This window comes from Sinocyclocheilus anshuiensis, unplaced genomic scaffold (genome assembly GCF_001515605.1).
Source record: "Sinocyclocheilus anshuiensis isolate Anshui unplaced genomic scaffold, SAMN03320099.WGS_v1.1 scaffold1316, whole genome shotgun sequence".
Taxonomy (NCBI): domain Eukaryota; kingdom Metazoa; phylum Chordata; class Actinopteri; order Cypriniformes; family Cyprinidae; genus Sinocyclocheilus; species Sinocyclocheilus anshuiensis.
Window position 1 is genome coordinate 310366 of NW_015542553.1, and position 24696 is coordinate 335061.

The 24696-nt window shown below is 35.0% G+C and overlaps 4 protein-coding genes across 4 annotated transcripts in view; all 4 read right to left on the reverse strand.

Annotated features, from left to right (window-relative positions):
- LOC107694229 (MFS-type transporter SLC18B1-like) overlaps positions 1–2829 on the reverse strand; it is a 20833-nt gene extending 18004 nt beyond the window's left edge. Inside the window, exons 1-6 of the mRNA XM_016493868.1 lie at positions 2821–2829; positions 1338–1433; positions 1178–1251; positions 818–965; positions 395–551; positions 72–211 (exon numbers count right to left, since the gene is read on the reverse strand). Coding sequence (XP_016349354.1) covers positions 72–211; positions 395–551; positions 818–965; positions 1178–1251; positions 1338–1433; positions 2821–2829 — 624 coding nt within the window. The remainder of the gene's footprint in view (positions 1–71; positions 212–394; positions 552–817; positions 966–1177; positions 1252–1337; positions 1434–2820) is intronic.
- The window catches only part of LOC107694264 (PDZ domain-containing RING finger protein 4-like), a 62155-nt gene extending 54373 nt beyond the window's left edge, over positions 1–7782 (reverse strand). The window contains exon 1 of the mRNA XM_016493910.1: positions 7729–7782. The gene's annotated coding sequence lies outside the window, so the exon portion shown is untranslated. The remainder of the gene's footprint in view (positions 1–7728) is intronic.
- A 781-nt stretch (positions 7783–8563) lies between these two features.
- LOC107694230 (contactin-1-like) lies at positions 8564–23137 on the reverse strand. Its single transcript, XM_016493869.1, has 32 exons — positions 23044–23137; positions 22766–22892; positions 22442–22623; positions 22231–22326; positions 20954–21160; positions 20734–20833; positions 20257–20438; positions 19162–19286; positions 18939–19056; positions 18651–18801; positions 18403–18530; positions 17479–17651; positions 17276–17399; positions 16911–17078; positions 16258–16407; positions 15959–16029; positions 15628–15859; positions 15062–15174; positions 14801–14990; positions 14561–14676; positions 14022–14178; positions 12789–12961; positions 12586–12709; positions 12221–12388; positions 11568–11717; positions 11269–11339; positions 10938–11169; positions 10372–10484; positions 10111–10300; positions 9871–9986; positions 9332–9488; positions 8564–9085 (listed from the first exon to the last, which is right to left on the reverse strand). The coding sequence occupies exons 1-32, from the start codon at positions 23135–23137 to the stop codon at positions 9003–9005; spliced, it is 4581 nt and encodes a 1526-aa protein (XP_016349355.1). The 3' UTR covers positions 8564–9002.
- Positions 16240–24696, reverse strand: part of LOC107694265 (neuronal cell adhesion molecule-like) — a 65624-nt gene continuing 57167 nt past the window's right edge. Inside the window, exons 34-35 of the mRNA XM_016493911.1 lie at positions 19090–19096; positions 16240–16252 (exon numbers count right to left, since the gene is read on the reverse strand). The gene's annotated coding sequence lies outside the window, so the exon portion shown is untranslated. The remainder of the gene's footprint in view (positions 16253–19089; positions 19097–24696) is intronic.

A 24696-nucleotide genomic window follows, 5' to 3' on the forward strand; every position in this document is an offset into this window, starting at 1 on the left:
TATTTTTACATATATATATATATATATATATATATATACATGTTTCAGTGTAGTTTCTAAATCTTCATAACCTTTTCTATGGCAAATATGGACAGTGTTGCATCCAGGAAACCAAGTCCTGAACTCAACGAGAACACCACGAAGCAGATGAGAAGGATCTTCATTCTGGTACACAATCTGAGGAAGGAATTCTGGGAAGAAGGAACAGCATCTATATTGGAATGAAATAAACAGACACGTCTATCTTCATGGCTGGAGGGCAAACAATAACAAAAGCAGACACAAGGCAATCACATCCTTGTGACAACTTAACCAGGAGTATGCTACATGGAATAGTCTTAAATTGAATTATTAAAAACATGTCATATTTAACCAGTATGAAGTCTGCACAAACCAAAGCTTGGTAAAATCCACAAATTGAGAGGCACTGTCGCAAACAGAAGACATCCTGTGAAAACGAATGGGATTTCATATCCAAATGACTGATAGAGCCAGCCGCCCAACGGAGGACCCAATATCAGGCCAAGACCTGTAAAAATCTCCATGAAGCCCTGAGAGAACAAGATAGCACTGATTACAGCTTTACTGTAGAGACACATTTAACATTTTCGCACACTTGTGTAAATATTAAAACCATAAGAATGGTTCCATCATTGTGTATGCCTTGACCGTGAGAAACCAAACAACCAGTCAGACTGAATAACTGAATCTATAGAGAAACAGCACATCTTTTGTGACGTGCAATAGTGCTTCCTTTGCCACTTTACTACAGTAACACCATTACTGCACTGAAAAACAAGCACTGACCACAACGCACCAAAACAGTCGCTATGCTCTCGGGGAAAACTTTTGCTGAAACTGCAAAAGACGATGTAACGGCGGCGGAAAAGCCGATTGCATTTATGCACCGTGTGATAAAACAGAGCACGACGAAAACTGTCCCATCAGACACTTGGTCAAGAAATCTGCAGAAGAAATGATATAATTAATGATGAAATACTAAAAATTAGTGTTACATGAGTTTTCCTCTATTTTTCCAGACTAGAAAGGTAATTTTTTCAACATTTAGGCATAATCTAGCATGTAAATGACCTGAAAGTTAATAGTCATGGCCTAAAAGATGCTAAATACTCATATAAATGTTTAACACACAACAAAACAACACAGATTTACTGACCCGAAGAGTACAGTACATCCGCTCGATACGAACAACCCTGCAACGATCATAAACTTGGCTCCTATCTGGACAATCTGAAACAGAGGTCAAGTGCACTGATATAGTGTGCAATCCATAATGGAAAGCTGTTGTTTATCTTCTGAAATAATGATTAACTTACATATTTACCAAGTAACAATGAGCCCACTAAAGTACATAATGCATAGATTCCGAATATTAAACCAATCATAGCTTGACTGACACCTTTCTTCTTTGCCTAGAAAATGAATCAGATCAAAAGTAATACATTATTTTATCCTACTGTAAGAAACTTTAAATGCCTTAGAGTACTTAGAACAAACTATGTTACATTTCATATTGTTGACTATCCCTGTTGAAAAAAAAAAACAGCATACGCTGGTTAGGTATGTTTTGACGCTGGGATGCTGGTTTAAGCTGGTCCTTTGCTGGTTTTATGCTGGTCATGTGTTGGCAAAGAACCAGCAAAAGGACCAGCATAAACCAGCAAAGACCAGCTTAAACCAGCAAAGGACCAGCTTAAACCAGCAAAGGACCAGCATAAACAAGCAAAGGACCAGCATAAACCAGCAAAGGACCAGCATAAACAAGCAAAGGACCAGCATAAACCAGCAAAGGACCAGCATAAACAAGCAAAGGACCAGCATAAACCAGCAAAGGACCAGCATAAACAAGCAAAGGACCAGCATAAACCAGCAAAGGACCAGCATAAACAAGCAAAGGACCAGCATAAACCAGCAAAGGACCAGCATAAACAAGCAAAGGACCAGCATAAACCAGCAAAGGACCAGCATAAACAAGCAAAGGACCAGCATAAACCAGCAAAGGACCAGCATAAACAAGCAAAGGACCAGCATAAACCAGCAAAGGACCAGCATAAACAAGCAAAGGACCAGCATAAACCAGCAAAGGACCAGCATAAACAAGCAAAGGACCAGCATAAACCAGCAAAGGACCAGCATAAACAAGCAAAGGACCAGCATAAACCAGCAAAGGACCAGCATAAACAAGCAAAGGACCAGCATAAACCAGCAAAGGACCAGCATAAACAAGCAAAGGACCAGCATAAACCAGCAAAGGACCAGCATAAACAAGCAAAGGACCAGCATAAACCAGCAAATTTTTTTTACAGTGTACACATCTGACTCTAATGGACCCTTTTCACAGACTGTTTTCACAGATAGTTATTAAAATCACAAATTTAGTTTAGTAGTTTAGTTTATTTCTAGTTTAGTTTTTTTTTTTTTCATCATTTATAGCACTATACTTTGTGTTTTCTTACCTTGGCATTAAATTACAGAAAACTGTTTAACGCTGCTGTGTGAGTGTTTCTAATACAAAGGCTGAGGGAGTGATGGCAAATTTGACATCTATCTCACATCCTTTTCCTGTTTTGGAAAGTCATAGAAATGCTATCATGGATCTTTTTTCTTTTGATATTGGGGCAAATGAGAAAAAAAATTATATATATATATATATATATATATATAGTTTCCATTTTCCACTACAGAAGTTTACCCAACTATGACGACTTCAGGAACCACACAAATGTGAAAAGGGTCCATATTAGGTGAAATACTCAATTTCAATTCAAAATTCAATGTTATATAAGCATTTTCTCTCACATCTTCCATCATGTATAAATATTTTCAACAATCTCTGTCACAATGCATTCTGGGATCACCTAATTTGCGAAGGACACATGCACCAAAATGTACAAGACAGCATAATTACATTATATTCCTTCCTTTTCAAACAACCTCTGTGACCGAAGTGCCTGTGATGTCTAAAATGCTAATTTACCTTCGATCTGAAAAGTCTGGTTAATTAGGAACAAAGTCCTAATTGCAAAAACTGCTAATCGTAAGGTTCTAATCGTCTAATCTACCACATAACCCAATTTAAGCAACTCCAGACGGAGCGAGCAACTGGCGTAAAAGCTCTAAACCATTAGTAACAGAATGGACAAACAATTCTGTTTTAATTGAATTTATGTGCTTCAGAGTCACATCACATTCTCCTAATCGAACCCCAGCCAGTCTTTGTCTTCAGAGCGCACCGTCTGCTTTTAAGAGACAGACAGCGAAGTTGAGACTAGAGCTAATTATACATCCCTATGTGAGGAATTCCTGCACAATCAGTTTATTCAGAGGGGGAACATCTTCCCATATGATTAATTAGGCGCTAGTGTGTGTGGATGAAATGGAAACCAATACAAATCAAAGTCTTGATCTCATTGACAGTAAAGGCAGATATGCTCATATATACAGTATACTGCCTTTAGGAGTCTTATCTTCAAACAAAGAACACTACAGACACGACACACCCAGCATCGTTTGACGGGGCTGATGGGATTTGCAGGATCTCACCACTTGCAGCTTATTAGTGCAGTCCACTATGTGGGCATATTTTAATGTCTTCTTCAGCAGATGAGGTTCAAGATAGGCTGTTTGGTCATTAAAAATGCATCCATCTCAATTAGGTGATGAGTTTGGTGATTTCCCACTCAATATCCATTACATCCACTCAAATCAAGACAACAGATACTCACACACACCTCACAGGTGTTCTGCATGTGTGTTTTGGTGAGACAAGGTCTTCCCATATTTCTGAGCAATTCTGAGCTAAACAAAGACTAGATAATTACAATGAAGGTTAAAGTTACCATGAAGCAAAGTAGCGACAGATCTTTTCTTCTGTATTGTGACGTACAGCCGAGTGAAATGGATAAGAAAGATGCATTTAGAAATTTAGACCATTTTCATGTACACATTAAGGTTCTTTCAAAGAACAAAACGTATTCATACAAGTTAAGCTCGATCGACAGCATCTGTTATAGAAAATAATGTTAAAATCATTTTTGTCCAGATTTATTATTCAAAAATGTAATTCATGAATGACACCTCTTCTATAATGAGCATGTTTTTCATTTCTGAATTCAAGTTTATTTTGGTATTTTTGAGGGGCATAAAGTCAAAAATGAGAGTGATACAAGTGTCCTTATAATAATGCAGAAAAAAAACAAGCAGGAAAAAAATGAAGATATAATGAGAAGACCCTCATGGCCATGTGTCAAGGTCTTTTAAAATATCAGATAATTTGACCTGACATGGGAAGGTTAGTTCAGGTTATAAAATGTCACATGCTACTACCCAGCCCCTCTAAATAAATAAATAACTAATTATACTGTATAATTAACATTTTGTGATATTTATAAAAAAAATTGCTTCTAATAAATTATTTATTTGTTTTCAAAATAATGATGTGTACACTCTTCAAAATTATAAATGTCAACATGAAACTAGTGTGATAAAATCACTTACGGCCCTTGTCTGTGACTGTGCGGGTTTAATATGACAGTTTAAATCTGGTAAAACCAGTAAATTGAAATATTTTGTATAAATAATTTAAAATCATCCAGAGCGCTTTTTGTTTTATTATCGGAGGGAAGAGTGTGTGGTAACTGACATAATTGTAACTTAACTTGTTATAAACCCCAGAACATCCCAGACCCCAAACTACTAAATGTCAGGCATAACTGTAACACACACCTCAGCTCTTCTGGTGCGCCTGGACTCGTGACATCTCCACTGTCAATCTGTCTCCCTCACAAGCTGCTCTCAGATTGTCAGTATTATTATCTAGCGTCCTGTCACTGTTGACAAGTGATGATGCTTCCTGTGCGTTGAGTTTACAGCACACCCCCTCTCACCTGTCTGTCTTTCTCGGTCTTGGAGGGACTCTTAATAAAGTAAAATACTGCTGTAGGGAACACTGCAGCAATTAGTTGACAGTAAATGTTCACACCAAAACACAGTTTTGATATTTTTGCAGTGAAGGTAAAGGGTCTCGCAGCAGGCGGGTGGGGCTGGTGAACGCTGGCAAAGTGCAGACAAGCCAGAGGAAAGATTTGAAGAGCAATTGCAGACCGAGCACACTAAAAACCTCAATATCATCTCTAAAGGAGGTATGCTTTTATTGTGGGCCGTAAAATGCAATCGATCACCTATGCTGAGCTTAGAGTCACGAGTTAAATGAATTTACACAACACGTTTGGTTCTCCGAAGGCTTCATTTTCAGATCTGCCGGTTTGTTGCATTAGGGGTGAGAAATGCTGTTAAGTAAATAAGATCCTAAATAAGATGTCACGAACAAACAAAGCAGCATGGGAAATGTTGAATTCGAGGCACAGAGGACCACATAGCTCTTCTTTACTGTGCAAACAATCCAATAAAATCATCCACACAACCAGCAATTACGCACATATATGACACCCCCTGCCAAACCAATAAAACTACAGGGGGTTTGACAAGCACCGTAACGCTTTGGTGTGTATTATGAATGACAATCTGCATCAAACCGGCCCAGGAGGGTTGTATATGTCGTATATATGTCCTCACTGAGACCCCGCTGAACCCTGAGATTCAGCGGCCCACTTCTCGAAAATGCTTGCCACTGCACCGCAGGCCCCGCCACACACATACTGTGATTTATGAGCGTCTGTCAGAGCTAATACGGCCTGTTTTACATGCTCCCTACCAAGCAAAAGCAGAGCCAGACTCATCCGCTAGCGTTCCCATTCTCTCTTTCTGCCACAATGGCACCACTAAATAACAGACAATGCACTTGCCTCTGAAACATTGAATGTATGGAGCACAGCTGCATGACTGATCTGCATAAAATGCATTTGTAGGCGGATACAGAGCTGTCTGGAAGAGAAAAGGCAGACATATTGCATGCTTTACGTCGCATGTCTTCCTGGTTAGTCACGTCTCTATAACTACTCTTTATTGGTCAGGCATCTGAAGTGTCGTTAAAAAAATGCAGATGAGGTGTTTAATGGTCAATTGCAGCGCTGGGATTCTCAGAAGTAATTCTTCAGAATCAAGAATGGAAGATAGAAAGAAATGTGTATTATTTTGTCTATTATTGCTGTATAACTGTACATTGTGAATACTGTTAGGCTACTATTACAAATTGCTTGTGTTTTTCTATTTTAAAGGAATAGTTCACCCCAAAATGAAAATTTGCAGAATGAAGGCATTTTAACTTTAAACCATCACTTCTAGCCAAAACAGTCCTTCCACTGTTGTCCTCTCACATCAAAATGTGTGCATATTTCTCTCCTGATTTAAAAAGATGACTTTATCACTGGAGCAAGCAATATTTTGGATAGAGGACTCATATTTTTGCCAGAAGCAACGGTTTAAAGCTAAAATGTCTTAATGATAAATTTGTTGATTACAAACACACAGCTTTTATCTTTATGTTATTGTGATGTTTTAATCAGCTGTTTGAACTCTCATTCTGACGGCACCCATTCACTGCAGAGGATGCATTGGTGAGTAGGTTGTACTGTAAAATTTCTCTAAATCTGTTCAGATGAAGAAACAAACACTTTAATATCTTGGATGGCCTGATGGAGAGTAAATTTTCAGCAAATTTTCATTTTTGGATGAACTATTTCCTCTATTCCTTCTAGGATAAAAGCATCTGTTAAATGCATAAATGTATATTCTGAGATGTGGAGACAAGAAGAAAAACATTTTTGAGTTCATATTAAGATCAATGACTCTGGAATCATGGCAAACCAGTTTGAGAAATTTTAGAGATCTCATCTGAAACTCACACGTTAGATCACAGGGGTCTTTTGATCAAAGGATAAAAAAAAAAATCGAAAGTCTCAGTTTATTCTCAGTGCTGTCTAGGAGAACATCTGAGATATAAAGAGATCTCATTTGTCATTTTTCTCTCTGAAAACAAACAATTCATAATAAACACCCACTAAACCTACACTACACCAGCTATCTGGTATTGCATAAACACTACATTACACATAGCCATTATATTCAAAACATGCCTCCACAAACACAACAACTTGCAAGGACAAAACCTCTGAATGAGAAGACAGGATTAAACACACAGTATCCATCACACCTTACAGGAGTTGTGCAAATCTGTGGTCTATATGTCACTGCCAGTGCTGCTTCATTAAGAGCCCTAATGATAATGTTAATTAGTGGTTTCTCATCCACAACCACTGAGTCAAATATATGCATCAGCCAATGAGGAACGAGGGAAGATGTGTATTATGTACCATGAAGTGTTTACAGTGCACATACAAGCTTGTATTCACACAAACATTAATGAAACTCTGTAATGCAGATAGACACTATTATATAATGCATTTACAAAGTATATTACAATCATCTCCACAATTTCAGGCAAAATATGACCCAATTTTAAGTGCATCTGCACAATTATTTCTATGTACTATACTATGTATAAGCATATTATATAATTCCAAATATGATATTACCTTAAAAGGTATTCATGAAAGTGCATACTATGAATAAAGTGAATAAAATACCTACAGTACATGAAATAGTAACTGAATAGGATTCATTGTTCTGCTATTGTTCTTCAGTTAACGTTATGCTGACATCTACTGGATGGCAGCAATTTGGATGTTGTTTCAACAATTAGCAGGTGTAAACCTTTTTCAAAAAGAATGTGATGGGGGGGAAACTCACTCATTTCTCGTCCAACGTTGAGTTTTTATAGACTTAACAGGTGTGATTGTTTGTCCAGTTTAAACACATTTATCTGAAAAGAGGAGGCAAGTAGGCTAACGCACGAGCACCACGCTGTGCTTGGCGTCCTCCAACAGCCCATTTAACCACTGGTGGCCACTAGAGGACGTTCATTAAAATAATTAATAATATTATAAAATAATAATTTATAATATAAGTCAAGAGATGAATGTTTCTGTACAAAATAAATTACACGCATTCATTCCCCAAACGTGAATTCTTAAGACCTTCTTTGCTAACAAGTTGCTAAATACGGACTACAACTACCACAAGGATGTGAGTTTATGTGCTTGACGCATCAGACGTCGGTTGTAGGCCATTTACATAAATTTACAAATTTAACCTAAACTGAAATTGGTTGGCGCTTTTTAAATAAACTTAGCTTATAAACTTATAAACAAATAACATTTGATGTGTTTAAAACTAGACTTTTCATGCTAGTTCAATTTTATGGTACAAAATAATCTGTAAAAGCCAGAGTGTACCATGTTCCAAGGTGAATATAATATTTTTGTAAGTATATAAACCTAATTCAAACATTATTTGATTTTAGATAGTAGAAACTTTAAAGGCAGGATTTCAAATATACTGTAACTGGTAGTTTCAATCTTTCTGACATGAAAAACTTAGTATTGGAAGACAAAAGAGAAGCACTTTGTTTGGAGATGTTTTCAATGTTTATTGATATACAAATGAAAATATCAATGTAAACTTGTAGCAAAATACTAGGAATATAGAAATTATAGAAAGAAATTTTAAAATCAAACACAGTGACAAAAATTTGTAAACATTGTCAAATGGAAATTAAATATGTGGACAAGCAAGTGTATAAACAAACACTGAGGTTCAAACATGTGAGCGATAATGTACAGTAGAGCAGCTGTTGACGTAAAAAAAAATGACTAGCAAAGCATGTTCTATGATAAATAAATAAATATGGCATGTCTTATTTCTGAATAAGTGACTGGGAAGTCATCAAACAATTCACCATACCCTGCTACCACATTTATTTTACAATACTGTTTCATTAGTTGATTGTGGGTAGTTTGTAAGGCAAACCAAGAGGGTAAATTCAAACAAATTCTTTATATTCTACACTCCTAAACAAACATCATCTGCACCATGAAAACCACCCTTTAAGGAAATGCACTCAAACTATATTAAGATTGTTTCTTAAAAGTGAATTCCGCCAAAGTGTTGACAGTTGTTTTTGCCTACAGGCCTAAATTCATCCAGCTCAGTGCCAGCAGCAAGACAGAGGCGACGCTGAGAGATTCAGCACCCAAAGCGGCTTTACCTGAACATAATACAAAACAGTGGTAAGAAAGATCAGCATGAACATCGGTTACATTTGTGGAACTGCATCTATGCATCTAGAACTATGTGAAAGGTATTTCAATTCCTTTAGTGAATATATACTTTAAATTATGCAGAACTTCAGATATCATTTTGTCATTACCATCAACATGATTAGGGTAGGACAATGATGAATGAGGTGGATAAAAAATGAAATCCTTACTGATTAGTAAAAGACAGTATTCACCTTGCACTCTGATCTGTGATATGGGTCCATCACCTCCCTCACATCGGGCTCGGACCTCTATGACGTAATCGTCTGTCTCTGGCATGGGAAAGTCGATGTAGTGTCTGCCCGTGGTGTAAAGCTTCCCATAACGCTCTCCTTCCCTCCTGAACAAAATCTGAAAGAAAAATACAAATGGTTATACATGCAATATTTCCAAAGCATCAATACACACTCAAAAAAGTAAATAACTAAATAAAGAATGAATTAAAGACATTATAAGTATAAATAGTATAAATGATCAATTTAAATAAGGATATTAAAATAAAATAAAATAGTAATCAAATAATATTAAATAAAATAGCATAAATAATAAAATAAAATATAGTATAAAAGATTAATTAAAATAAAGGCATTAAAAAGGTTCCAGAAATACAATTTAAATAAGGATATTTAAAAAAATCATAAATAAAATAAACATTAAGATTAACAAGACATTAATGAATGTGTCTCTCAAGTCTTTTGTCAACAGAACACTAAGTAAAATATAACTGACTCACCTTGTATCCCTCCACATATGACTCATTCCAGTAGTTATAGATGTGATCCCAATATAGATAGAGCCATTTGCGATTAAAGCTGACATATTTGTAGACTCTCAAATGGCGACTTGGGGCTGGAAAGATAATACACATATATTATCAGTACGTTTAAGGTCCCTCAAGCCTCTCATTTCAAATGCAAGGTCTGTATAAACCCATAATCTGGGCAAGTGATCTAGAGAAGTGCAAATCTCTTACGTGGTCTCCTGGTGAACATTTCACAATGCTCGCTGGGTGGCCCGAGCCCAGCTCCGTTGAACGCTCGTACCTCTATGAGGTAGTGGGAGTCAGGCCGCATGTTCTCCAGGCGTGTTTGGTTAATTGTTCTATGCACAAGGACTCGAGAGGCAGCAGCCTCATTATCATCGTACTTCCTCCAGTAACGAATCTGGACACCAAATGAAGAGACATGAGGATCAAAATTCATTATTATCCCTTACTATTCCACTTAGGACTCACCTGGTATCCGTCGACCCAGTTTGGCGGTGCCTGGTAGACCGGTAACCACCAGACCAAAGCTTCTGTAGCGGTGACCTGGCGGGCGTAGACATCTAATGGAGCTTCAGTCGGTGCTAGGAGAGATAATACATGTGTCAAAAAAAATGCATGTGTCTAAATCTCAATTAAGAGCAAAAAAAAAATGTATTAATAAAACACATTAATAAAATAAAGGATGAATTAAAACAATGACAATAAAATAAGGTCTTAGTAATGAAATAAAATAAAATTATAATAAAAAATAAAATTATAAAAAATTATAATATATTTTTATTATTTTATGTATTTATATATATTTTTTTATTATTATTGTATTATAATATTTATAACAAAAATTATTATAAATTAAAATAAGGGTATTAATATAAGGTTCCAGTAATAAAAAATAAAATAAAATAGAAAAGACTCATAAATAAAATAAAATAAGAGTAAAATAATGTTCCAGTATTTAAAGATAATGTTCCAGTAAATAAAATAATCTCTCTTTACTCAAAAAATTACAATAAATAAATAGAAATACATCTCACCTAGCCTTGGTGAGTAGACCACTGATATAAGACTTGAGGGTCCTTCTCCTTTGTTATTGTAGGTGTTCACTTTGACCTGTATCTCAGTGTCTGGGGTCATGCTCTCTTTGTAGACGTAGCGTCTAGTCTCGGGATCCTCCACAGTCGCCCATTTCCATTCATAATCCTCATGCTGCTTAAACGCCACGACGTAGCCAAATTTTTTACCAAAGAAGAACTGAGGCTTTACAGGCTGCAATGAAATTAAGGACATGAAAGACATCACAAATTTGCCACTGACCTCTTCTCAACAAATATAGCATAAATACAGTAGCATATGAACATCACATACACTCCAGGTCACGATGAGCTCTCCGCTTATTCCAACTTGCCCCAGTACGTCAGAAGGAGCTACTGTAGGCCCTGCGACACGAGAAACACTGGGTGAGAATATATGTGCTATATAGTTTTATATACACATATACATTCATTATATACAAAATGTTTTTTAGAAGCATTATGATTTTTATTCATATAAATTAAATATGTTTTTGTAATAACTGAATATCTATTTTATTAATTTATTTGAAATGTAATTAATTAAATATAAATATTAAACACTGAAAGCTGTGCTTTTCTAAATAAACTCACTGGCGTCCCATGTCTTGATTTTGATGGACGGACGGCTGTTTTCCCCAGCTCCAAATTCATTGATGGCATGCACACGGAATTCATATTGCATCCAGGGGTAAAGGTCAACTATGGTGGCTGACTCTGTAGATCCGTCCAAAAACACAGGAGCTGGGAAAACAATATTTGTTCTCTTAAAAATTCACTTCATAAAAAAATGAAAATCCTGGGTAACCAAACAGTTGTCGGGAGCCATTGACTTCCATATGATTTTTTTCCCATTCTGTGGAAGTCAATGGCTACCGGCAGCTGTTTGGTTATCAACATTCTTCAAAATATCTTTTTTTGTGTTCAGCAAAAGAAAAAAACTCATACAGATTTGGGACAACTTGAGGGTGAATAAATGATGTCAAAATTTTCATTTTTGGGTGGACTATCCCTTTAAGTTTGCAGAACATGATCACAAGAGCAAAATACTAACTAAACACTAAGATTGAAGAATATATTAAGTTCTTCACAAGATCTTATTCCTAAATGTGACAAAAAAAGTCCAATCAAGTTAAATGAATTCTATTCTAAAATACAACAAACATTTGTACAAAAAACATTCATTATTATTTTTCAGACCAGTTTTTTAAGAAAAAATATGTTTTGTCTCCCTCTATTAGACTCACAGGTGGATGCGGTTTTCCAGTCCTCAGGATCCAGGGCGTAAAAGTCTCGTGTTTGGACAACATGTTGGATAAGAGGACTACTGTGGTCTGATCCCAGACTCCATCGTAGTTTTACTGTCGTGTCTCCAATCTCTTCCACACGGACGCCACCTGGAGGACCAGGCAGACCTGAAGCGAAAACAGTCGGCAATGTCATGATGGTTATATTTGCGTCAAGTCTATTTGATTTATGCAGTGAAACAATACGAGTGGTTAGTTGTTGAACAAACTAAACATCACTGCATTGTTTTTAATACAGTTATGTACAAGTTTTTTGATCATATGCACATATCAGAGGCATTATGTTAATAAGCTAGGACACCAACCTTTGACAAAAACATCAGCTTCTGCGGTGGCATTGTCCACTATGCTCTGAGCTGTGCAGGAATAGTGTCCTGCGTGCCTCACCTGAATGTTCTTGATCAGCAGGTCTCCGCTGTTCTCGTGACCCTGCAACAACACACACACAAACAGTGAAATTAGTTGTCTTCCTGAGAACAGAATGCCTGAGATTCCTGTCTCTACTCACATTGAGCAGCTCGTAGTGTTCAAAGTCTGTGTAGAAGTTGATGACGTAGGAATCAACAGTCCAGATAAAGGTGATGTCCAGGCTGGGATCATATGATGCAGAGCACTGGAGAATTGTAGTGTCACCTACAACCGCCTCAGTGTCTGATGGAGCCACTATGATTTTGGTGGCCTCTGAGAAAATGAAACGGACACAAATGCATACACCTCATATTACCTCATATTAACTATTTATAAAAATGAAAAAGACCAGTTACAAAACCTATGATAAACACACATACACACATAAATTCAGATCAATTTTAACCTCGTTATGTTGATTACAAAAAAGTAAAAAATAATGTTGAAACTACCCATATGCACTATTCAGTTCATTAATAATTTTATTTACAAGATAATGTCAATTAATTTTAGTTTTAATTAATTAATCAATTATGGTAAAATAAAAATAAATAACAACACTTCAGTGGACATATTTCTAATAATTATTATACATTAATAAAATAAAAAATTTGCTATTGTCTAAACTGGTATAAATAAAATAAAATAAAATAATACAAAGGTGGTATTGTCTGAACTGGTATAAATAATTTTAAATAAAATAAAATCAAGTTGTTATTGTCTAAATTTAAATTAAATTAAATTATTAAATTAAATTAAATTAAATTAAATTAAATTAAATTAAATTAAATTAAATTAAATTAAATTAAATTAAATTAAATTAAATTAAATTAAATTAAATTAAATTAAATTAAATTAAATTAAATTAAATTAAATTAAATTAAATTAAATTAAATTAAATTAAATTAAATTAAATTAAATTAAATTAAATTAAATTAAATTAAATTAAATTAAATTAAATTAAATTAAATTAAATTAAATTAAATTAAATTAAATTAAATTAAATTAAATTAAATTAAATTAAATTAAATTAAATTAAATTAAATTAAATTAAATTAAATTAAATTAAATTAAATTAAATTAAATTAAATTAAATTAAATTAAATTAAATTAAATTAAATTAAATGAACATCGGTTACATTTGTGGAACTGCATCTATGCATCTAGAACTATGTGAAAGGTATTTCAATTCCTTTAGTGAATATATACTTTAAATTATGCAGAACTTCAGATATCATTTTGTCATTACCATCAACATGATTAGGGTAGGACAATGATGAATGAGGTGGATAAAAAATGAAATCCTTACTGATTAGTAAAAGACAGTATTCACCTTGCACTCTGATCTGTGATATGGGTCCATCACCTCCCTCACATCGGGCTCGGACCTCTATGACGTAATCGTCTGTCTCTGGCATGGGAAAGTCGATGTAGTGTCTGCCCGTGGTGTAAAGCTTCCCATAACGCTCTCCTTCCCTCCTGAACAAAATCTGAAAGAAAAATACAAATGGTTATACATGCAATATTTCCAAAGCATCAATACACACTCAAAAAAGTAAATAACTAAATAAAGAATGAATTAAAGACATTATAAGTATAAATAGTATAAATGATCAATTTAAATAAGGATATTAAAATAAAATAAAATAGTAATCAAATAATATTAAATAAAATAGCATAAATAATAAAATAAAATATAGTATAAAAGATTAATTAAAATAAAGGCATTAAAAAGGTTCCAGAAATACAATTTAAATAAGGATATTTAAAAAAATCATAAATAAAATAAACATTAAGATTAACAAGACATTAATGAATGTGTCTCTCAAGTCTTTTGTCAACAGAACACTAAGTAAAATATAACTGACTCACCTTGTATCCCTCCACATATGACTCATTCCAGTAGTTATAGATGTGATCCCAATATAGATAGAGCCATTTGCGATTAAAGCTGACATATTTGTAGACTCTCAAATGGCGACTTGGGGCTGGAAAGATAATACACATATATTATCAGTACGTTTAAGGTCCCTCAAGCCTCTCATTTCAAATGCAAGGTCTGTATAAACCCATAATCTGGGCAAGTGATCTAGAGAAGTGCAAATCTCTTACGTGGTCTCCTGGTGAACATTTCACAATGCTCGCTGGGTGGCCCGAGCCCAGCTCCGTTGAACGCTCGTACCTCTATGAGGTAGTGGGAGTCAGGCCGCATGTTCTCCAGGCGTGTTTGGTTAATTGTTCTATGCACAAGGACTCGAGAGGCAGCAGCCTCATTATCATCGTACTTCCTCCAGTAACGAATCTGGACACCAAATGAAGAGACATGAGGATCAAAATTCATTATTATCCCTTACTATTCCACTTAGGACTCACCTGGTATCCGTCGACCCAGTTTGGCGGTGCCTGGTAGACCGGTAACCACCAGACCAAAGCTTCTGTAGCGGTGACCTGGCGGGCGTAGACATCTAATGGAGCTTCAGTCGGTGCTAGGAGAGATAATACATGTGTCAAAAAAAATGCATGTGTCTAAATCTCAATTAAGAGCAAAAAAAAAATGTATTAATAAAACACATTAATAAAATAAAGGATGAATTAAAACAATGACAATAAAATAAGGTCTTAGTAATGAAATAAAATAAAATTATAATAAAAAATAAAATTATAAAAAATTATAATATATTTTTATTATTTTATGTATTTATATATATTTTTTTATTATTATTGTATTATAATATTTATAACAAAAATTATTATAAATTAAAATAAGGGTATTAATATAAGGTTCCAGTAATAAAAAATAAAATAAAATAGAAAAGACTCATAAATAAAATAAAATAAGAGTAAAATAATGTTCCAGTATTTAAAGATAATGTTCCAGTAAATAAAATAATCTCTCTTTACTCAAAAAATTACAATAAATAAATAGAAATACATCTCACCTAGCCTTGGTGAGTAGACCACTGATATAAGACTTGAGGGTCCTTCTCCTTTGTTATTGTAGGTGTTCACTTTGACCTGTATCTCAGTGTCTGGGGTCATGCTCTCTTTGTAGACGTAGCGTCTAGTCTCGGGATCCTCCACAGTCGCCCATTTCCATTCATAATCCTCATGCTGCTTAAACGCCACGACGTAGCCAAATTTTTTACCAAAGAAGAACTGAGGCTTTACAGGCTGCAATGAAATTAAGGACATGAAAGACATCACAAATTTGCCACTGACCTCTTCTCAACAAATATAGCATAAATACAGTAGCATATGAACATCACATACACTCCAGGTCACGATGAGCTCTCCGCTTATTCCAACTTGCCCCAGTACGTCAGAAGGAGCTACTGTAGGCCCTGCGACACGAGAAACACTGGGTGAGAATATATGTGCTATATAGTTTTATATACACATATACATTCATTATATACAAAATGTTTTTTAGAAGCATTATGATTTTTATTCATATAAATTAAATATGTTTTTGTAATAACTGAATATCTATTTTATTAATTTATTTGAAATGTAATTAATTAAATATAAATATTAAACACTGAAAGCTGTGCTTTTCTAAATAAACTCACTGGCGTCCCATGTCTTGATTTTGATGGACGGACGGCTGTTTTCCCCAGCTCCAAATTCATTGATGGCATGCACACGGAATTCATATTGCATCCAGGGGTAAAGGTCAACTATGGTGGCTGACTCTGTAGATCCGTCCAAAAACACAGGAGCTGGGAAAACAATATTTGTTCTCTTAAAAATTCACTTCATAAAAAAATGAAAATCCTGGGTAACCAAACAGTTGTCGGGAGCCATTGACTTCCATATGATTTTTTTCCCATTCTGTGGAAGTCAATGGCTACCGGCAGCTGTTTGGTTATCAACATTCTTCAAAATATCTTTTTTTGTGTTCAGCAAAAGAAAAAAACTCATACAGATTTGGGACAACTTGAGGGTGAATAAATGATGTCAAAATTTTCATTTTTGGGTGGACTATCCCTTTAAGTTTGCAGAACATGATCACAAGAGCAAAATACTAACTAAACACTAAGATTGAAGAATATATTAAGTTCTTCACAAGATCTTATTCCTAAATGTGACAAAAAAAGTCCAATCAAGTTAAATGAATTCTATTCTAAAATACAACAAACATTTGTACAAAAAACATTCATTATTATTTTTCAGACCAGTTTTTTAAGAAAAAATATGTTTTGTCTCCCTCTATTAGACTCACAGGTGGATGCGGTTTTCCAGTCCTCAGGATCCAGGGCGTAAAAGTCTCGTGTTTGGACAACATGTTGGATAAGAGGACTACTGTGGTCTGATCCCAGACTCCATCGTAGTTTTACTGTCGTGTCTCCAATCTCTTCCACACGGACGCCACCTGGAGGACCAGGCAGACCTGAAGCGAAAACAGTCGGCAATGTCATGATGGTTATATTTGCGTCAAGTCTATTTGATTTATGCAGTGAAACAATACGAGTGGTTAGTTGTTGAACAAACTAAACATCACTGCATTGTTTTTAATACAGTTATGTACAAGTTTTTTGATCATATGCACATATCAGAGGCATTATGTTAATAAGCTAGGACACCAACCTTTGACAAAAACATCAGCTTCTGCGGTGGCATTGTCCACTATGCTCTGAGCTGTGCAGGAATAGTGTCCTGCGTGCCTCACCTGAATGTTCTTGATCAGCAGGTCTCCGCTGTTCTCGTGACCCTGCAACAACACACACACAAACAGTGAAATTAGTTGTCTTCCTGAGAACAGAATGCCTGAGATTCCTGTCTCTACTCACATTGAGCAGCTCGTAGTGTTCAAAGTCTGTGTAGAAGTTGATGACGTAGGAATCAACAGTCCAGATAAAGGTGATGTCCAGGCTGGGATCATATGATGCAGAGCACTGGAGAATTGTAGTGTCACCTACAACCGCCTCAGTGTCTGATGGAGCCACTATGATTTTGGTGGCCTCTGAGAAAATGAAACGGACACAAATGCATACACCTCATATTACCTCATATTAACTATTTATAAAAATGAAAAAGACCAGTTACAAAACCTATGATAAACACACATACACACATAAATTCAGATCAATTTTAACCTCGTTATGTTGATTACAAAAAAGTAAAAAATAATGTTGAAACTACCCATATGCACTATTCAGTTCATTAATAATTTTATTTACAAGATAATGTCAATTAATTTTAGTTTTAATTAATTAATCAATTATGGTAAAATAAAAATAAATAACAACACTTCAGTGGACATATTTCTAATAATTATTATACATTAATAAAATAAAAAATTTGCTATTGTCTAAACTGGTATAAATAAAATAAAATAAAATAATACAAAGGTGGTATTGCCTGAAATGGTATAAATAATTTTAAATAAAATAAAATAAAGTTGTTATTGTCTAAAATAAAATAAAATAAAATAATACAAAGGTGGTATTGTCTGAACTGGTATAAATAATTTTAAATAAAATAAAATCAAGTTGTTATTGTCTAAATTTAAATTAAATTAAATTATTAAATTAAATTAAATTAAATTAAATTAAATTAAATTAAATTAAATTAAATTAAATTAAATTAAATTAAATTAAATTAAATTAAATTAAATTAAATTAAATTAAATTAAATTAAATTAAATTAAAATTAAATTAAATTAAATTAAACGGACAATCAGTATAGGTGAGGAAACTAGAATTTTGTCTGACCGGTGATAGTGAGAGTCCCTGTGCTGTTGGATTTGCCACGGTCATTCTCAGCATAGCATGTGTACGAGCCCTCGTCACTTTTTGACACGTTCAGAATCTCCAGACTTCCATCATCCCAAATTAACATCCTGAAAAATAAGGATAAAGAGAGAAGAGGATGAAGATAACTGTAACTAAGCTTCTATCTCTGCCACAACATTATGATTTACCTGTAAGTAAATGCATGCGTTTAAGATCGACTGACTAACCTTGAAGAGTTGGCCAGCAGCTCTGAGCCTCGTTTCCAGATGAACTTGGGTTTAGGAGCAGCGCGGGGTTTGCACTCTATAACCACACGTCCGTTTTCAGCCCCGAGCAAAATCTTCTTCACTGGATTATAAATGAATGTTGGTGCACAGGCTGTGAAGAGACCATTGAAGACACTCAACCTTCAGCAATAATTATGTACCTTTTTGAAGACACTTCTAGAAAAGAGCAGCTCTTTTTTTCTATGTAAGCTATACTTTACAAGCGTAAAGAAGTATTTAAAAGCTCACAGACAACCCGAAGCTCCGCGCTGGCATAGATGGTCCCCCATTCATTCTCAGCAATACACTGATACATGCCCGAATCCTCAAATGTGAGACTGGAGAACTTCAGCTCCCCTTTGCCGTACTAAAAAAAGAGGAAAAATGCAACAGAACACACATGATTACTTGATTTAAAACAATCTGAGGTTCTCATATGGGTCTTCCTTAACAAATAAAACAGTGTATTAACCGAATAGCCATCCTTCAGCCAGCGTATCCACGGTAAAGGCTTCCCCACGGCAACACACCTGAGAGTGAGTTCGCTACCAACATCTTTCTCTGTGTCATTGATGTGCTCAGCCCACTCTGGAGCACCTGAGGAGACAATCACATGCACACAGTCTTGAGTTGGTACTACATTTGCATTTAAACTTACACTGTGACTGTTAAGTATGTTCTATATACTGTAGGATGACCATGGGTTGTAGGAATGAAATTTGGATGTACTACATCCGCCATGTTGTTACTGTCACGTGACCTACCAGTGTCAGTTGTGCCACTTCACTGGCATTAAAAAAATCCTCTCCTGTGGCCTCATGGGATAGTAAAGTATCCATCGTATGTGCAATGCAGAATTTCAGGTAGTTCATCTGGGTACTTTTTTCCTACTGTTTTTTTTTTTGTTTTTTTTTAATACTATGAATTAGGCGTACTATTTTAGTGTACAATTTTTTGCATACTATATAGTAGGGAAGTATTTGATTTTGGACGCAGCATTTTTTTTTTAAGAAAATTATAGTTTTATTCAGCAAGGATGCATTAAATTAATCAAAAGTGACATGAAAGATATCTATAATGTTACAAAAGATCAAATAAATACTGTTCTTTGAACTTTCAATTCATCAAAGAATCTTAAAAAAATGGATCACAGTTTCCAAAAAAATTAATAAAGCAGCTCAACTGTTTTCAACATTAATAATAATAAGAAGAAATGTTGTTTAGCACCAAATCAGCATATTAGAATAATTTCTGATGGATCATGGGACACTAAAAAAATTGAGTAATGGCTGCTGAAAATTCAGCTTTACCATCAAGAATAAAATATATTAATACAAATTTTAAATTGTAATATTTCACAATATTAGTGTTTTTATTGTATTTTATATCAAATAAATGCAGCCTAGGTGAGCATATAAGAGATTTCTTTCAAAAAAACTAAAAATCTTACCAATCACAAATTATAATATAATATGTTTTATTATTTTTATTATTATAAGCCGTATATAAACAGAACTAAACCAGAGCGTCTGTCTTTTAAACTTTTTGTTTTTAGAGTTTGTTTTACCTTCCACATAGAGCCACTGTCGATACCAGTCCATCCCTTTAACGTTGAGCGTCTCACACTCGTAGCTCCCTTCATCCTCGTACTGAACGTTAATCAGGTGCAGTAAAGCTCCATTCATGCTGACCTCATAGCTGGGTGGGAGATCAGCATCTAATTTCCTCCAGCGGATGTGTGGGAGCGGACTGAAAGGTAAAATTGAGTTTATATGGTTAAAAACAACCAAAAATGAGTGAAGAACAAATCTAATACTATTGTGTGAATGACTATGATTCACTAACACAAAAAGTATGGTTGTATTTCTATGTTTATTGGACATGTACCATGATTATACCCTCATATTCTTTGAAATACTTCAGGATAGCCTGTTAAGACCATAGTAAATGAATAGTGTATTCCTTCAGTACCATTGTATTTTGAAGTACCATGGCATCAGTACCATGCAGACTATATGGACAGCATCTGCATTTGTTGACTCACTTTCCAAGGGCAAAGCACTCCAGAGTGATGTTCTGATGCACCAAAGCATAAGTCTTGGGAAATTTCACACGGATATCAGCGGGATACCGCTTCACCTCCTCTGTGCAAAGGGCAGAGATGAAAAGGTAGGTCATTAATTGACCTTTAAAAACAACAGTGGTCTCAGTAAGGCAATTATGAGCAAAACTCTTGGCATTGTGGGTAATTTTATAGCGCTCACTCTCTACTTGTGGAATCAGAGAAATCGGCATGCTGAAAACACTCTTGCCGATGGTGGGGCTTGACACGAAACAAGAATAATTCCCAACATCAGATGCCTCGACTTTAGCGATGTACAGATTGCCAGTGGTCTGTGACACGAAACGCCTCTGGTCTGGTATGATGAAGTTGGGGAAGTCGTTGTAGATCCAGCGGAACATCACCTCACCTGAGAGACAAAAACAATTGACAGAAATCAGATTTCGGTTGCTGGAAGGAAAGTGGATCTTTTTGATTAAAGCACTTTCTTTTACTATGTACCTCTATGATTGTTGGTTATCATGCACTCTGAAAAAAAAAAGGTACAAAAGCTGTCACTGGGACAGTACCCTTTCAAAACATTCACCTTTGGACCTTATTTAACCCTAAAGTGTGCAATTTAGTACCCAAATAGTACATCTTAGCACCTTTTGAAAAGTGACAACTTTTTGTACCTTTTTTTCTGAGAGTGTTGTATTTGTATGTATTGTTAAAATAACTTGATAACACTCTACAATAAAGTTTAATTAGTTAACACTGGTTGATGCATTGACTAACATTAGACTGTATAACAATGGAAAATACATGTGTTACAGTATTTATTAATCTTTATTTACATTAGTTAATAAAAATACAACTGTTCATTGTTAGTTCATGTTAGCTCAGGTTCATTAAATTATATTAACAGATACAACGTTTGATTTTTATAATGTATCGGTAAATGCTAAAATGAACATGAAGATTAATAAATGCGTTTGTTAATTTTTGCTTGTTATTTCATGTTAACTAATATAGTTAAGTAATGTTAACAAATAGAACCTTATTTTAAAGTGTTAACAATAATTCTATTTCAAATATTATTTGTTATTAAATATTGTGCTAATGTCATTATTATTATTATATCTTTTACTAGGTTAATTTTTAAGTGGCATTGAATCAGATTTTTAGGAAAAAGTTACTCTAGAAACTGAACATTTTTATTTAGATTTACTCACTTTATTGAATATTATGTCACAAAGCTATATTATTTTAAATTATTTAAATTCATTAAGTAAATCTTTTTTCTCTGAAAAATTTTTTCAGTGCTGAGACCAGCATATTATATAGAATCACAAACGTTTTTTTCCCCTGCTTTTTATCAAGGTGCCACAAAAAGGTTGTATGTATATACTATGGCACTGCTAATCAGAGATTTTAAAACAAAACACTTAAGCATTAGTATCACTTCGTTAAACTGTATGTGAGGTGATCACTTCTTACTTGGATAGCGAGAGGGAGGAGAACACAGCAGTACCGCTCCTTGTCCCTCCTTAACATGCACCGGCTCTCTCTCATCTGTAGGGAACTGGTTTAGGTCTACAGTCCGAAAAAGAAAGAGAGAAAAAAACTGAGGACACAATATGACAAAACAGATATCTGGAAACAATTTATAGTCTTTACAAATATAAGTCCTACTGTATCTGTCACATACATCCAAATTTGACAGTGGCCTCTTTGCTGATGACAGTGCCGTACACGTTCTTAGCCACACACACATATTTCCCAGCATGCTTGCTCTTGTCTGGGTTGGTGATGACCAGGTTTCCTCCCACCAGGCTAAAGTGCTCATCAGGTTGTTCCATCAGTTTAATTTCCCAGTTGTTTAACCACCATCTGTGAAATACAGCCTTTTATTAATGACCTTCTGATTTTCTCATTGCAAGTGCAAACAATTTGGTAAACACCTCCCTGCAATTCCCAGTACAGACAGAGGTAATGACAAACAATGCACAGGATCAGAAGCGGAAAAAATTACTTGATAATGGCCGGAGGGTTGGCCCGCGCTCTGCAGTTCATGGAGATTTTGTTCTCCGGTGAATCCTCTGCATACACTGTGTCCAATGGCTCTTCCTCAAATATGGGCCCAAAGCCTGTGGCCTCCTCTGATGGACATTACATGAGCCAGCATTATATTCAATTTACACAAAACTACCCAACTAACAACCCCAAAATTCAATGTGGTAACATACTGAGGTGAAAAACATCAATATTTCATTCTACGTAATTACTTATAGGTAAAAGTTAAAGACTTACTGTCAAAAATTCGGGGTTCAAAGATCCTGGGTTTAATTGCAGCTGGAAAATTAAAGAACAACTTTAATTTGACTTGATTTACTTGGACAGCCATTTTTATTGTGTGTTTTAGGAAAATACATAATATAGATATAATTTTTACAGGTTCACAATGAATTTTAATTTGGTATTACCTAAAGTAAGTCACACAAACATACACACATAATTTAAAGAAATAGTTCACTCAAAAATGAAAATGTGCTTAATATTTACTCACCCTCGGACTATCCAAGATGTAGATGAGTTTGTTTCTTCATTGAAACAGATTTGGAGAAATGTAGCATTACATCACTTGCTCACCAATGGATCATCTGCAGTGAATGGGTGCCGTCAGAATGAGAGTCCAAACAGCTAATAAAAACATCTCAATTCACAAGTAATCCACACGACTCCAGTCCCTCAATTAATGTCTTCTGAAGTGAAAAGTTGTGTTTGTAAAGAAACAAATCCATCATTACAGTGTTTTAAATTTAAACCATTGCTTCTGGCCAAAATACAAGTCCATAAACCATAAAAACGCTTCTTCCAGCGAAAAAGTCCATCCCCTGTTGTCCTCTCACATCAAAATCCACCGACATATTTGTTTAGAACTGTTTTGGACTGTTTTGGCTATTTCTCTCCTGATTCAGACGACAACTTTTTAAATGAATAAAGCAATATTATAGATATATGATTTTAGTCGGAAGCAACAATTTGAAATAAAAAACGTCTTGATGGATCTGTTTATTATAAACACACGGCTTTTTGCTTCACAGGACGTTATTTGATCATCATGATATGGATTATTGTGATTTGGATTATTGTTATTTTTATCAGCTGTTTGGACTCTCATTCTGATGGCACCCATTCACTGCGGAGGATCCACTGCTGAGCAAGTACAGGTGCATCTCAATAAATTAAAATAAAGACAATAAAGTCTTTGGTTCTTTTAATTGTGATGATTTTGGCTCACATTTAACAAAAACCCACCAATTCATTATCTCAACAAATTAGAATACTTCATAAGACCAATTAAAAAAACATTTTTAGTGAATTGTTGGCCTTCTGGAAAGTATGTTCATTTACTGTACATGTACTCAATACTTGGTAGGGGCTCCTTTTGCTTTAATTACTGCCTCAATTCGGCGTAGCATGGAGGTGATCAGTTTGTGGCACTGCTGAGGTGGTATGGAAGCCCAGGTTTCTTTGACAGTGGCCTTCAGCTCATCTGCATTTTTTGGTCTCTTGTTTCTCATTTTCCTCTTGACCATAGAAAATCTATGGGGTTCAGGTCTGGTGAGTTTTCTGGCCAGTCAAGCACACCAACACCATGGTCATTTAACCAACTTTTGGTACTTTTGGCAGTGTGGGCAGGTGCCAAATCCCGCTGGAAAATGAAATCAGCATCTTCAAAAAAACTGGTCAGCAGAAGGAAGCATGAAGTGCGCCAAAATTTCTTGGTAAACGGGTGCAGTGACATTGGTTTTCAAAAAACACAATGGACCAAAACCAGCAGATGACATTGCACCCCAAATCATCACAGACTGTCTTAACACTGGACTTCAAGCAACTTGGGCTATGAGCTTCTCAACCCTTCCTCCAGACTCTAGGACCTTGGTTTCCAAATGAAATACA

Bases quoted from the DNA above. Each gene is read 5' to 3' on its own strand.
- LOC107694230 (XM_016493869.1), bottom strand. From the start codon at position 23,137: ATGGCTGTCCAAGTAAATCAAGTCAAATTAAAGTTGTTCTTTAATTTT. The intron at 21,161-22,230 runs GTAAGAAGTGAT...TTTGTCTCTCAG, and splicing joins TCCTCCCTCTCGCTATCCAA to GTGAGGTGATGTTCCGCTGG. The intron at 18,802-18,938 runs GTGAGCTTTTAA...GTCTCTTCACAG, and splicing joins CGCGGAGCTTCGGGTTGTCT to CCTGTGCACCAACATTCATT.